The sequence below is a fragment of the Scylla paramamosain genome, chromosome 9 (genome assembly GCF_035594125.1).
Source record: "Scylla paramamosain isolate STU-SP2022 chromosome 9, ASM3559412v1, whole genome shotgun sequence".
Lineage (NCBI taxonomy): Eukaryota > Metazoa > Arthropoda > Malacostraca > Decapoda > Portunidae > Scylla > Scylla paramamosain.
This window is the reverse complement of record NC_087159.1, coordinates 21,735,001-21,751,031: the sequence shown is the minus strand read 5'-3', so window position 1 is coordinate 21,751,031 and position 16,031 is coordinate 21,735,001. Positions and strand designations below refer to the sequence as shown.

General features: G+C 36.7%; 1 protein-coding gene across 1 annotated transcript in view; it reads right to left on the bottom strand.

The window, feature by feature from the left end:
* Window positions 1-323: 323 nt before the first annotated feature.
* The window catches only part of LOC135103714 (uncharacterized), a 60,851-nt gene continuing 45,143 nt past the window's right edge, over window positions 324-16,031 (bottom strand). Inside the window, exons 3-5 of the mRNA XM_064010337.1 lie at window positions 3,024-3,236; window positions 1,800-1,916; window positions 324-1,477 (exon numbers count right to left, since the gene is read on the bottom strand). Coding sequence (XP_063866407.1) covers window positions 1,346-1,477; window positions 1,800-1,916; window positions 3,024-3,236 — 462 coding nt within the window. The 3' untranslated portion in view covers window positions 324-1,345. The remainder of the gene's footprint in view (window positions 1,478-1,799; window positions 1,917-3,023; window positions 3,237-16,031) is intronic.

Sequence of the window (16,031 nt, the reverse complement as noted above, 5' to 3'; positions counted from 1 at the left end):
TCTCAGACCCTCACAAAAGTCTGCTTACAGCTACCACCTCTTGAGAATGAAGCGGTGCCCCATGCTGATACCAACCCTGCTGTGCTGCAGAGTGGTCGACATGCTCCAGGCAGAATTGTGCAGCAAAAAATCATACAAAACTTCTTCCAGCAATGAAGTAAGGAAGTTAGGTATCATTTACCTATGTCAATAATCATGTAATGAGTGAAATAATGGTTTTCCATGTATCACTGCATACTAAATGAAAGAGATCAGTGCAGCATTTAATTTCATCAAATACTTAAGTGGCTTGGTAGTATTAGGTATGAATAACACAAATAGATACAAAAAAGTGTTGTAGATTTATTAGAAAAATGAAATAATTATCAATTACCAGTTTTTGCAAGAAAAGAAAAAAATATATCAACATATATGAGTGCAGTTCAGGTCCTGTTAAAAAAAAAAGAAAAGTAAATAAACACATTTATAGACATGCCCATCAGCAGGTCACCACAAAGCACTCTAATCTTATTTTTGTACTTTAAGTAACACAAAGGCATTGTAGGTATCACAGTGAAGAAATGCTTTGGTATCATATTGCACTAATATTAACATGCTACTCTAGGTAAATGATAGAATTGCTACAACTTAAAGCTACAGTAAAGAAATATAACTTAATATAACTTAATTTCATAACTTAGTCTTATAACTTAATAAAGGTAAACTTATGAAAGGTAAACATTAGAATCATTAAAATTATTACTGGCTGGTACTGGCATTAATGAACTGCTCAGCAAGTGTTACCAACTGCTGCAATGAATGCAGATTGTTCCTCTGCACTTCAACAGATTGTCAAAGTGCCTAGGACATGTCTTGTACAGCCACCCCCTGCTCCTGCTGCACCATCACCAGCTCGTCCATGCTCAGACAAATCTGCTGTTGGGTTTCCTGCCCTTGCGACAGAACTTCCAACTCTGAGCAATACAATATAATACAATACAGTTTAGAAGCAAACATGACTTTACACCACGAGTTACAAAATAAATGGTATTTTAAGTTACATTTGATGCTAACTTTGCTTTGTCTTTTTACCTCATTTGCTCCTTGGATCTTTCTGCTATACTATACATAGGGTGATGGTATGACATACTTATGGAATCAGCAATTTAAATGCCTGAGAGATGTATTCCTCAAAAAAAAAAAAAAAAAAAAAGATCAAACTAGCAAGAACAACAGACTTCCTGGCAGGAGTTTTATAATTAGTGTTCATTGTACTGGAGGACACAACTGAATACATGTTAACATGTTATTCACCACTGCATGTCATCATCTGTAACATGGATGATTTAAACAGAGATATCCTCATCTAGTGCAGATGACACAGCACTGTCAAATCCAGAGGCCCCTGCAGATCTAGCAACACCAGCAGAAGAGGGTTGGATGGCTCCAACACCACTGCTGGTGGAAGGCTGTGGTCCTTCCAGTGGCCCTGACACTTCTGAAAAAAACAAAAACAAAGTGCTTTCATTACTGCAGGTAGAAAATAAGCTAGAATTATTTGAGTGATGTTTTTATTGACTAATTTTTCTTTTAACTAGCAGTCAATCTGGTCATGTCTATGTCTATCACATGGTTTTTCTGAGTTGGTGTGCAAAGTGTGCAGATATCTACATTCAGGAAGATGAGTATTGAAAATGATACTGCTAGCCCCATGGAAGATGATGCTGTAACATAGTTATTGTTACATTACAGTACTGCACATAAAATTAGAAATGGCAGTAATTTACTAAATGTAATTTGACCTTTGGTAGTTTACTTACACAATATGGTGCCCTCACTTTCAGGGTATGGCAGTCCTGCAAATGCTGTGGTAGACAACATCCGCAGCATGACCAACTCCACAGCAGTGTATGTTGTCTCACCTGGAGGTCCCCCACCTGCATGGATATGAATGTTGCAATTATCAGCCACTTAGAAGTTCACATGCAAAGCTAAATGAACTTGGTGTAAAACATGAATGTATTAGAGCATAATGATGTTATTTAGCACTGCAGTGGTCACTGTCTCGGACCTGACTGCCAGAGGTACTGTACATACTCCTGTTTATAATCCATTGCTTAGTTGATTCTTGGTTATATTTATTGACTATATGGATAAATTTTGTAACAGCACCAACAATGAAATACATGTACACAAGAGCAAACTTCTTTTTATATAACTGCAGGGGTACTAAGCACTGCTAACAATCACCTAACCTAACTAACCTAACCATAACCTAACCCTCCTTCCTCAGCAAAGCAAAACCAATATTCAAGAAATAAAATTTATTACAGCAGTTTGGGTCTCAAAGACTGAGCAGAAAAATTTTTTTCTCTCAGTATGCAACAGAAAGTCATACAGAGGAGTTTGTTCATATTACTGAAAACAATCTCCAGCAGTGCCTAAAACATTGCTTCCATAAGCAGTTTGGTCAAAACAAAATATCAAGCAAATATGCTATTGTGGGTAAATTTTTACTCTTTCATCTGTTTATCTTTTCCACATAAAACTATTTGCTTTTTGTTATTTTTGGCCTACACTGAATTAGTATGCTAATCAAACCTAATGTAACCTAACCAAAGTAATCTAACAAAACCAAAATAATATAACCTAACCAAAGACAAACCAAAAATAGTTAAAATAACCTTACTTCTCTAAAAATATTACAGAAGATAGCAATTTAATAATTGGTGTCATTATTATAATTAATTTGCAGTTGGTATATGTGGGATTCAAATTACTCTGGAATGACAAACAGTATCTGATGAGAAGGGTAAGAAAAGCCATGTTGAGACTGGTGAAAGAGTAAAAGAATACCCTACTGTGTGTCTACTAGAACCATAAGCCATGATTTCACTTACTTGCAGCAGGACATCACACCCTTTTTGGTAATATCACAGTAATTCCATCAATATAGCTCTCTATCCCTTTTCTGTGTCAACCGTATCATGCTAGGTCTGCAACCATGCTAACGAAAGTGAGATAAGCATAACCGATAAACTCACCAGTGCCTGCAGCGTGAAGCTGTTCTGCAGCAGCCTTGTTCTTGGCATGAGTCCGGAGGCCCTTAAATATCCTTTGGACCTCAGGATAACCAATTGCCAATTGAGTGATGTGATGCTCAGCAGGGTGGAGAGTGGGTAGTGAAGTGCAGTGTGGTGGGAGTAGAAATGCTGGCAGAGGAGCAAGAAATGGTCCATGGTCTCAGAGGAACAGCCCTACATCAGGGATAGAAGGGGTTGCTTTATCAAAGATTGTAAACAATGTTGCGTGACTCCCTTTTGTGGTGCAAGTTTTGCTGTTCACTGCACCCTGACTCAACACCTTCACCAAGGTTAAGGCCTCAGTGTCGGTGAATCATTGTCTCCTTGTTTTCTTAGGGAGTTCAATAGCCATGATGAAAGCTTTGTGTTGACAGCTGAGTGTGGTGAGTGGCAGCTGTGGGTATGTGATGCTGTATCAAACAGCATTGTTTGTAAACAATGCCATATGATTTCCTCAGCAATAACACAAACCCTCCCTGTGATTGGCAAACCTTGCGTGTGACATCGAGTCAGTGATGTATCACTCCCGGCAGCCAATGAGCATGCTTGGGGGGTTAGCAACCTCCACTCGCCAACTGCTGCAATTCTTTGTGGATACCGTTTCTTGGAGATTGTAACATGGTTGCTGCGAGAGCGGAGTTATGCCATTTGCCTGATTGCAGAATGTTAAGTAGCAACCTGTTTCGTGGATTTGGCCCCTGGTGTGGGAGGTACTTGAACAGCTACAGGAATGTCTCAACTGCTGTCAGATGTATGATGATTGTGCTCTAGCACATGGGTGGTGGAAATACAACTTAAATGTATCTACATTTTTCCGTGTGTACTTTTGATATGCAGTTTTGTTGTATACATTTTAATTGCAGTGACTGTATATAACATAATTGCCTATATTAAAACAGCTATAAAATTAATGAGAATACATTTTCTTAGCAACAATGTACAATATTTATGCTACATTTCTTTACTGATGTATAGATATATATGTATAATGACTTTAAATTTTGTTGGATATCATAATATTTACATAATAATTATCTTTATTATTTCTCCACCTTATTTCTAGTGCCTTTTACATGTATCACAGAAGTCATTTAGTGTAGTTTTAGGATAAGTTGCAGAACTGTATCAACACCTGGGCCCCATCCTAGCCCCTAAATTAGCCTGGGCTTACTGTAGTAGTAGTAGTAGTAGTAGTGCTAGTTGTTGCTGTTGTAGTAGTTGTAACAGTAGTACTGCAGTAGTAATAGTAGTAGTAGTTGTAATAGCATTAGTAGTATACTCTGTTTGAGAATATTAGAAACATATGCCCCTCCTATAGGATGGGGCATCTCAGTTATCACCTCTCATTGCGTGAGAGAATTCAGTAAAAGCAACCATTCTAAAATGCTTTGTTTCTTTAATAACACATCACTCATTTCCTTCAGCAGTATGAAAGTGATCAATTCATCTTATAGAGTAAATGTCTTATGCCTGGAGCACAAAAATAAGTCAAGTTCATTTCTAGAAGAAGAGATACAACAGTGAAAGTAAAAAGGCTTGTAAAATTCTGCATGAATGAGAGAATTAAATTAATCATTCTGCAGTACCTTTGACTCACTTGAGGTCAAACATATAAATCTTGACCAAAAGGGATTGAATGGAACCACAGGGATTACACTGCCACTGATCAGGCCAAAGCCATCAGGCCAGGTGGTGAGGTGGCAGGCACATTTATGCAATCTCAATTTATCCATAAACTGTATTGCTTAACATAAATTTTGTTATTTTCTGGTGTATTATCAGTTTCACTGTAAAGTGTCTGACTAAATATACAGCATCAAAATATAAACAGTGAATTCAAGCAAGGAACAGAGCAGCAAGAAATGACAACACAAGAAAGGGCAGGACAGGGCAGGCCAAGCCAGAGATGTTTGAGGTCACAGTGAATTTTTTTTTAGTATAGTAAACCTCACTATATCAATTTAATTGGGGGCAAGCCACTGATGATAAAGGCAAAAATTTGAAAAAAAAAAAAAAAAAACAGTAGTCAGATTTCCCCCCTCACACACTGAACTTTGTTTGGTACTAAGGGCAAAAAAAAAAAAAAAAAAAAAAAAAAAAAAAAAAAAAAAATATATATATATATATATATATATATATATATATATATATATATATATATATATATATATATATATATATATATATATATATATATATATATATATATATATATATTGGTGCACTATGTGTGGGAAACGTGACTACAGAACAAAGGAAATGAAAACATACTGTGAAACCAGCGGTTGACCAGCTTTTTATGGTATTCATTGGACCTCCGGTGCACCGAGACTTTTTTTACCCATAGAACACGAGGGGGAAGTTCGGTATACAAGAATGAACCTCAAATAATATGAATTTTGGTAACTCATGCACTGGATGTAAATTATACAGCATATACTTTATTTTGGTAAAAGTAAAACAACAAATCCTATGGAAAAATGTTTTTATTGTGCTCAAGTAAAGAAGAATATATTACAAACAAACAAGTAAACAAAGTATATACATACTATGCATACATGTACATACATACATACATACAAGCATAATAACCTCCCACTTCAACTGCCACTGCAAGACTAAGGCAAAGACTGTGAGTGGGTGCAGTGTGTGCTCTCTGCACTACCACCATCCACACTCACTCCCCCTGCTGCCAATGCCACTGACTGAACATTCAATAAATGTGAAATTTGCTTTAAGAGAGTTTGATATATTGAGGGTTTACTGTATTGCCATTGATGTTGTGTGTGTGTGTGTGTATTTACCTAGTTGTGCTTAATGGGAAAAGAGCTATGCTTGTGCTGTCCCATCACCATATCTTTTAATATCCAACTTAGCCTTGAATCCATGTATACTTTATGCATTTACTATCTCCTCATCTAGACTGTTCCATAAATCAATACTTCTATATGGGAAACTATACTTTTTGACGTCTCTTCTACCAGCACTCCTCTTCAGCCTCTTTCCATGTCCTCTAGTGTCCCATGTATCCCAGACCATTAAGTCGCTCTGGTCCACCTCCTCTACTCCCTCATATGCTTTATAACTCAATAAACTTTAATGTTTTATAACTATAAACTCATAATGCTTTATAACTCTATATTTACCTATAACTCCACTCTGATATCTTGTTCAGGTCTTCTTGTAACGTTCCAGTCCTCTTCACTCTCAACTTTCTTCAGCAACTTTGCATCATCCGCAAAAAGGCTCATGTTCACACTCTCCGTCATATCATTTATATAAACTGCAAACATGATTGGTGCAAGTACTGAGCCTTGGGGTACTCCACTTATGACTTCCCTCCATGATGATTTTTTATCTTTTAATACCGTTCTCATTTCTCTGTTTGTCAAGAAATTTTCCATCCATCTCAGCAGGCCCCCCCTTAGCCCACCATTATGCTTCAACTTCCACAACAATTTTCTGTGTGGCATTTTATCAAAGGCCTTCTTCAGGTCTAAATAAACACAATCTGCCCATCCATCTCTTTCTTGCATTATATCCACCACTCTAGAATAAAAACTCAGTAAGTTTGTAACACACGATCTTCCTCTCCTAAATCCAAATTGTTGCTTTATTATCACTTCATTTCCTTCTAGGTACTGCATCCATTTATCCTTCACTAATCTTTCACACATTTTGCACACCACACTTGTTAGAGACACAGGTCTATAGTTTAAGGGCTTCTCTTTACTACCACCTTTGTAGATTGGTACTATGTTGGCTCTCTTCCATTCAACTGGGACTCTACTTTCAATTAGGGAGCTCTCAATAATATTATGTATTACCAATGTCAACTGCTGATTGCACTCTTTTAGTATCCATCCTGACACTCCATCAGGTCCAGGAGTCTTTCTAACATCTAGTCCCTCCATCTGTTTCTGGACATCCTCTTCAGTCACTTTGAATTCCCCCAGACCCATTTCCTCACTCATCTCACTCTGCCACACAAATGTTCTCTCTTTTGTGAATACCGATTGAAAACTCCTGTTCATTATCTCTGCCAATTCAGCCAGATCCTCACACATTTGACCATTCACCTTCAATCAGCTTATTCCTTCTCTATTTTTCATTTTGCTGTTCACATATCTAAAGAATAGTTTTGGTTGCTCTTTGCATTTGTCCATAACATCTTTCTCATAATTTTTCCTTTCTTCTCTAATAACCCTTACATATTCATTTCTTGCAGTTGTGTAGTTTTGCCATAGCTCCTGTGTATTTTTCCTCTGCCATCTATTGCATGCAGTTTCCCTCTCCTCCCTAGCTATTTCACATCTATTATACCAGTCATTGTTATATCTTCTCTTTGTCTCTACTTTCGGTGCATATCTTTTCACTCCCTCTTCATAAATATTGATGAAACCTTCCCACTTCTTTTGCACATTACTTGCTGTGTACTCCAGTCCACTTCACCAAAGTATCTCCTCATTTGTTCAAAATTTGACTTACAATAATTAAATCTTTCACTTTTATAATCTTCACGTCTACTTACCTCTCTTTTTTCTTTAATACAAAACCTTATCATGACATGGTTGCTTTTTCCTAGTGGACAATTATAGATCATGTCTTCTATAATATCTGCTTCTTTTGATAATACCAAATCAAGTCTTGATGGCTCCTCTCCTCTGTATCTAGTGTTTTTCTCAACCCACTGTGTCATTGCCAGTTTCAGAACCTTATCTCCCCATGAGTCTTCTCCTTTAGTATTCCACTCCTCCCAATTTATCTCTTTACAATTAAAATCTCCCATTATAACAATTTTGTTGTTTTCTTTAATTTTCTTTACAAGCCATTCTTTTGTCTCACTCAGCAACTGTTCATGCTTTTGTCTATTCCAAGCCTTTGTTTTTAGTGGGACATACACAACTGTGACATATCGTCTTCCTCTTCTTCCATTTATTAGTTGTAAGTTTAGGCCTTCCACCAAGCCTTCTGCCTTTCCACACTCTCCACCCTGATACCCTTTTTAACAAGCATCATCACTCCACCTCCTCCTTTTCCACATCCGTTTCTTATCCACATATTGTACTTTCCCCCTCCTAAATTTGGTGTCTCTGAGTCTCTTAGTTTAGTTTCTACCATTGCCATGATGTCTGGTTCATTTGCTTTTATAAATTCATTCACTTCATCCATCACTGAAACTAAACCATCCACATTAGTGTATGCCACTGTCCATGTCCCTCCCTCTCTTACAGCTGTGCCTCTGCACCCCTCACTCTTTGCATGTACTGCTTCCTCAACCTTAGGTCCATTACTCTCAAGAAAAAAAGTTCCCTTTCCTCTTGTGTTCTCTGTTCATTCCTTTCTTTTGCTTTACTTCTCAATTCATTAAGTTTCTTCCTTTCTTCCTCATTCATTTCTCTTCTAATCCAGACTTGTTTAAACTCGTTACTTTTGGCTAGATTCCATGCATTTGCTATTGTTTCTTCAGCTGCTGTTTTGGATTTTAGTTTAATTTTTTAATGGTCTACTTTTTCCTTGATCGTATTTTCCAATCCTGTACACCTCCTCTGTTTCATCTTCTAGCTTTGTATCCCCTTTGTTTATCACACTCAGTACTAATTGAGCTGTTTTTCTTTGTTCTGCTTCTCTTTTATACCAATTTTTTATCTCACTTTCTTCCAGGCCAAAGATCATTATGCTCTTCTTTTTATCTACAGTGTCTCTTACCAGGTTTTCCTTTTCCTTTATTACGTATGTGTGTGTGTGTGTGTGTGTGTGTGCACTCATATGAGAGAGAGAGAGAGAGAGAGAGAGAGAGAGAGAGAGAGAGAGAGAGAGAGAGAGAGAGAGAGAGAGAGAGAGAGAGAGAGAGAGAGAGAGAGAGAGAGAGAGAGAGAGAGAGAGAGAGAGAGAGAGAGAGAGAATTTCCCATAGGTGGGGACTCAAGTAGGGGATTATTATTAGCATGTGGAAAACAATGTCTGGGAGTCACTAAGTTCAGGGCAAACCTGCTACAATGCAGGAAGTCCTCACCAAATAGAGATGAACCCAGACCCTGACGTGTCTTCACCCCGTAGGAGGGGAATGTGTTTCTAACATTCTCAGAGTCCAATGGAACCTTTGTTTTTGAACTTAATTAATTCCTGGATGCTGTTTGAAATCCAAAATCTTAAAAAAACAAAACTATTTTCCCCATAGGAATAAATGTAAAATAGATTAATCCATTCTCAGACACCTGTCTACCATGTCTTAGCAGGTAATAACCAATGGTCCCACTGCTAACATCTCCCGCTTAGAAATTTTTTATCCAGAAAGGATGTACTGAATGAACTTAGTGACACAGAACTCATCAAAAGATATTGTTTAGATCATGCAGGCATTCTTTTTGTCACTGATCAAATGAGGGAAGCCTTACAGAGTGACACAGAGGAGCAACCAACTCACTACCAAAATGAAGGTGATCATAACACTTACAAATCTTGCTGCTGGGAAAATGCAGTTGTGCAGTAGTGATGGTGTTGTGGGTCATAGAGAGATACACAGGAGGCTTGGGATCACTCCAGAGCACTGAACCTTATTTGTTTACATTGAGGTTCTTCAATGGGTTCACATTTAACTTTTTCAAAGATTGAATTACTGTCTTACCCTGTGTCTCCCCTCCAAATATATAAAAACAAAGAAAATATTTATAGAAACTATAAATTAGTAATAAATGGCAGCTTTTGTCTTATAGTCTTATAGTATTTGAAATCAAGTAACTTTGTTCGAAAACCGAATTATGGCATGGCAATCAAAACAATTGTGAGTGCTCGAAAACCAAGTTGTTTAAAAACAGAGACGTTCAGTAACTGAGGTTCCAATGTATAGCTGTAGTACACTGATTTCATCTAATTTGGCAATACCTTCCCAAAATAGGGTCCACCCACATGTTCCTGTGATTAGCAGATCAGGTAGATTTTCCTCACACGCACAAACAAACATGCACATCTTTAATATTATATTTCTTAAAGATTATGAAGTGTAACTTATCATACACAGTATTACATATAATGAGCAGAAGATCTCCTGTTTGTTATTTATGTATGTGTGTGTGTGTGTGTGTGTGTGTGTGTGTGTGTGTGTGTGTGTGTGTGTGTGTGTGTGTGTGTGTGTTTGCGTGTGTGTGTGTGTGTGTGTGAGAGAGAGAGAGAGAAAGAGAGACTCTTATTTCTATAACTCATCTTGTATGACCAACATTTTTATATTATTGTAAGAATAATGATTTAATATAATTCTCATATAGCGAAGTGATATACAAAGAAACTACTGGGAAATATTCAAGTATTCATGATGAAGGTTAGTGACCTGACATGTGCCTCCCTCACATAAAATTTCTCTCTTTCTCTCTCTTGGTCACTTCCACATGGCAACACAATCACTCAGGAAAGAAGAAAACACACACACACACACACACCCATATATATATATATATATATATATATATATATATATATATATATATATATATATATATATATATATATATATATATATATATATATATATATATATATATATATATATATATATATATATATTGAGAGGTACAGTGAAGGAGGACAAAGACCACTAAAAGTCAAAATGAGATCTCAAGCTTCAATAGAGGTAATCATAGCAAGAGCTGAAAAATTGGCAAGTTCTGAATATAATGAAGTATGAATAAAAAGAAATGAATTTAGAAGAAAAGGAAAGAGAATGGAGACTGAGAAATGAAGAGAAAGAAGACTGAGAAATGAAGCTAAGGAAAAAAATGAGAAAAGGACAGAGATTGAGAAGAACTTTTACTGGAGAGTACTAGACATGAGGCTGAGGAAATGGTATATTCAGGAGGAGGAGGAGAAAATAGTGGAAGAGAGGGTTGAAGAAGCAGAAAACTATAAGTGGAATATACAAATATGAATGCACTTACCTCAGGGATTATTGAACTTAATGATTCTTTAGAAGAGTCAAAGCCTGACATAATGTGGATTATGGAAACTAAACTGAATCTATTACAAAACAGTGTTGGTAATGGACAATATAATACTTGGTTAAAGAATAGAAATGGTAAACAGTGTAGTGGAGTCATGGTATTGACCAAGAAAAATTCAAGTGACCAAAGCTGGCTATGATGGGGAAAATGCTGAATTGATTAAATTAAAAGTGGAAAACAAAGATATGGAAATAAAAGATAATTTGTTGTGTGCTATGTACACCAAAAACAAGGTTATGGAGTGAACTTGATTATGCTAGGATGCTAAGTTATACAAGACTCTCACTAAACAAAATACTAGAAGAAAGAGACAAGTTAGTAATGATGGAGGATTTTAGCAGTAAGGAGATACACTGAAAGGAAATGTCAATGGAAGTGGATGAAAACTAATGGGGAAATATATTACTAGACTATATATTATTAATGGGGAAATATATTACTATGGAACACACTATAATACAGTGGGTTCAAGATAACACCAGATTTAGAAATGATGATGAACCATCAAGAGTGGACCTCATATTTACAGAAGAACCAGAGATTGTGGATGAAATTAAGTATAGACACCCCTATTGAAAAAAAAAGTGATCATATATTACTGGAATTAGAACTGAAGGAAGATATGAAAATTGGAAGGAAAAAGAAACATATAGAGAGGAGACTAATACAGTAAAATCCCTCTCATCCGGCATTCGAGTATCCGGCAGCTTCAAGTGTCCGGCACATTTTTCCCCTAGCCTTAAAATCAATAAAAAATCAAAGTGTACTCATAAAATCGATTAAATTATGATTAATTATGAGGACGGCACAATTCCCGAGTTCCAAAAACAGTTTCATGTTAAGGATGCGATATTCATGGCTTCACTTGCTTGGCTAGACATTAAAAGGCAAACATTGATGCGATGTTGGCGCAAATTGTACCCTTTGATGATGTGTGATGATGAGGATGATGAGGAGTTTGAAGGGTTTGTAGGTGGCATGAAAAATTCGGTGGTAAGCGAGCTGAGGGAAATGGGGGGAAATATGCAACTTAAAGTGACAGATGAAGCGTTACAGGAATGGGTGGACGTGGACAAAAATCAGGCCATAACATTCACTCTCACAGACAAGGAACTTATCAACGCTGTAATAGAAGATCATTTAGAGAAAATTAGTGATGATAGTGATGATGATGATGATGATAATGAGCCTAAAGTAACTTGGGAACAAGCTGCAAAACACATAGCTGGCTTTGTCAGGTTTGCTGAGCAGTGCACATACATGTCAACCCGAGATGTTATGACCCTTGACTGCATTGAGAATGAGTTTTTGCTGCAAAGAAGAAGGAGCTGCAAACAAGGAGACATTAGAAACTATTTTAAAGTAGCTTGTAAGGGAAAAGAAGTGGGGCAAACAAGTACAGAATCTGATGATGTTGATGACCCGGAGGGTGTTGAATGAGAGGTGTGGGGAGCAAAAAAGTGTCACAAACACTCATACATTTTCATATCTTTATTGTATGCTATACATGTTGGCTAATATTGAATAAAGCAAATAAGTGTATACGTACTTTAGTTTTGTAACCCATCAACTTATCTATAAGAGGAAAGTATTAAAGAGAATGTTAGTACAGTACTATTGTGTGTTGGTGGCAACGTGCGGCACGGCGATCAGCTGATCTTTGTTATGGTAAGATGCGTGAGTGTAGGGTGGTGATTATGGACATAATTTCACTTCTATTCAAGTATCCGGCATGCTTCAAGTATCCGGTATGTCAGCGGTCCCGTTGATGCCGGATAAGAGAGATTTTACTGTACATAGTAAAACATACTTTAGTGAACTCAGGTTAGGGCACATGGGATAGATGGGAAGGTGTTAGGCTGGATAAGGTCATGGCTAAGCGACAGGCAGCAGAGTTGTAATAAACGGCTCTAAATCTGAGTGAGGTCATGTAATTAGTGGGGTGCCATAGGAATCAGTAGTAGGGCCATTGTTGTTTTTAATATATATCAATGAATTGGATAGAGGAATTAGTAGTGATGTTAGTAAATTTGCAGGTGACACAAAGATAGGTAGATTAATCAAGTCAGAATCGGATGCCATCGCCTTGCAGGCAGATTTAGATAGGATGAATGAATGGACGGACAGATGTCAAATGCAGTTTAATATCAACAAATGGAAAGTACTTGGCATAGGTAGAGGAAACCCACACAACAGGTACACAATAAACAACAAATCTCTGGTAGGTTCAGGGTACAAAAAAGATTTAGGAGTTATAGTTAGCTCTGAACTCCATCTAGGAAAGCAATGCATAGAGGCCAGAAACATGGCAAATAGGGTATTAGGATTAATTTTTAGGAGTGTTAAAAGTAGAAGGCCTGAAGTAATATTAACATTATATTTGGCACTGGTCAGACCTCATCTAGATTATGCTGTGCAGTTCTGGTCCCCACATTACAGGAAAGATATAGATCTATTAGAATCAGTACAGAGGAGAATGACTAAAAGGATTCAGGGGATGAGGAATATTCCTTATGAGGTGAGCTTGAAGCTGTTCACTTTATATTCTTTAGAGAGATGTAGGTTAAGAAGGGAACTGATAAAAGTCTTTAAGTGGTATAAGGGTTATAACAAGGGGGATGTAAGCAAAATTCTAAGGATCAGCAACCAGGATAAAACAAGAAATAACAGGTTCAAGCTTGAAAAATTTAGGTTTAAGAAAGAGATAGGAAGAAATTGGTTCTCAAATAGAGTGGTAGATTAGTGGAATGGACTCAGTAATCATGTTGTTAGTGCTAAGACATTAGGGAGCTTTAAGAGAAGATTAGACAGGTTTATGGATGGGGATGATAGGTGGAAATAGGTAGGTATATTTCATACAGGGACTGCCACGTGTAAGCCTGGTTGCTTCTTGCAGCTTCCCTCATTTCTTATGTTCTTATGTTCAGAAAGTACTTCCTGGAGACAGATTGGGATGACTTTTATGTGAAAAAGCGGGTGTGAAAGAAAAATGGAAGATTGATAGAAATTTATAATACAGACGTACCTCGGTACTCGACCATAATCCGTTCTGAGGTGGTGGTCGAGCACCGATTTGTTCGAACACCGAAACCAATTTTCCCATAAGAAATAATGGAAAGTATTTTAATCCGTTCTTACCATTAAGAAAAATACCTAAAATATTATAAGAACGTGTATCTAAACAACAATAAAACGTAAATGTGCACAAGCAGTACATGATAAAGATAAATAAAGCAGGTCGAGACACTCGTACACCACTTTCATATTTTGCTATAATTTCCTTCTTCAGTTCAATAGTGGTCCTCACTGTTTTCCTCTTTGCCTTCCCCTTATCACTGTCTTTCTTTGGATCCATTATTAAGGGCTAGAGCAACACGAAAAAGTTTAAATCTGGAAAGAAATACTCGAACAAACTGCGTACGTCTTACTCCGCTGGCGGTCTGAGTCGAACTGACGCTTACCCGCTGGCCGAGAAGGGCCGAGAAGGGCCGAGGAGCGCGTTCGGGTCGACTCGGCTAGTCGAGTACCGAAAATCTGTTCGAGGTCCGATGCATTTTCTACTCGAATTTTTTGGTCGAGCACCGATTTGGTCGAGTATAGAGGCGGTCGAGTACCGAGGTATGACTGTAAAGGATTATAAGATTAAAACAAAAAAAACAAATATAAAAGAGTGGTTTAATAGAAGGTGCAGTGAGGCAAAGGAAAAAAAAAGAGTATGGAATAGATGATAAAAATTAAACATCAAAGGAAGTGGCAAGAATATACAAACACAAGAAATGAGTATGTACAAATATGTAGACAGGAGATAAGAAATAACGAGAAGAATATAACTGACAAGTGTAAAGACCAGCCAAAACTCTTCTATAGACATGTAAATGGAAAATTGAAAAACACACATGAAACAGAGAAATTGTGCTGGGACAATACAGAGTATGATAAAGACTTAGAGATGGCTGAGGTCATGAATGAGCACTTTCAAGCTATTTTTACAAGAGAGTGGCTGGAATGAAGAAGAGTAAACACAAAGATCACCTCCCATGAAGGACGACAAGAAATAATGAAACTAATGAGGAATCTAGATGTAAGAAAATCACACAGGCCAGATGGAATTGCAAATTACATATTAAAGGAATGTAGAGAAGAACTAGCAGACAAAGTACATAGTATAATAAAGTGCTTTCTTAATAAAGGAAAAATACCAGGAGTCTGGAAGAAGTCTAACATTGTGCCAATATATAAAGAAGGTAATAAAGAAGACCCATAGAATTACAGGCCAGTATCCCTAGCAAGTGTGATAACCAGAATCCATAAGAAAGTTATCAAGGATAGATGGATAAAACACCTTAAGGAAAAGAACATACTAAACCTGAAAAGTTTGGATTTAGACAAGGAAGATTGTGCACCACAAATTTAATACATTTTTACTCTAGAATAATAGACATAATTCAAGAAAGAAATGGATGGGCTGATTGTGTTTTCTTGGATCTCAAGAAGGCTTTTGATAAGGTGCTGCACAGAAAATTGATACATAAATTAGAAACCAAAGGAAGGATACAAGGAAAACTATTAGATTGGATTAAAGACTTTTTAAATGATAGAACAGTGAGAGTGATAATCAGAGACAAGAGTTATACTTGGAAAGAAGTTATTAGAGGAGTTACACTTGAAAAGAAGTCATTAGTGGAGTTCCACAAGGATCTGTGCTAGCTCCAATTATGTTTGATATATATATATATATATATATATATATATATATATATATATATATATATATATATATATATATATATATATATATATATATATATATGATATGGATGATGGTATAGACAGTTATATGATTTATTTTTTTTGCTGATGATGCAAAACTATTGAGAAAAGTAAGTGCAGAAAATGACTGTGGAATATTGTTACAAGATCTTGGAGAAAAAAAAAAAACTCGAGCCAAAATTGGAAAATGGATTTTAACAAAAAGT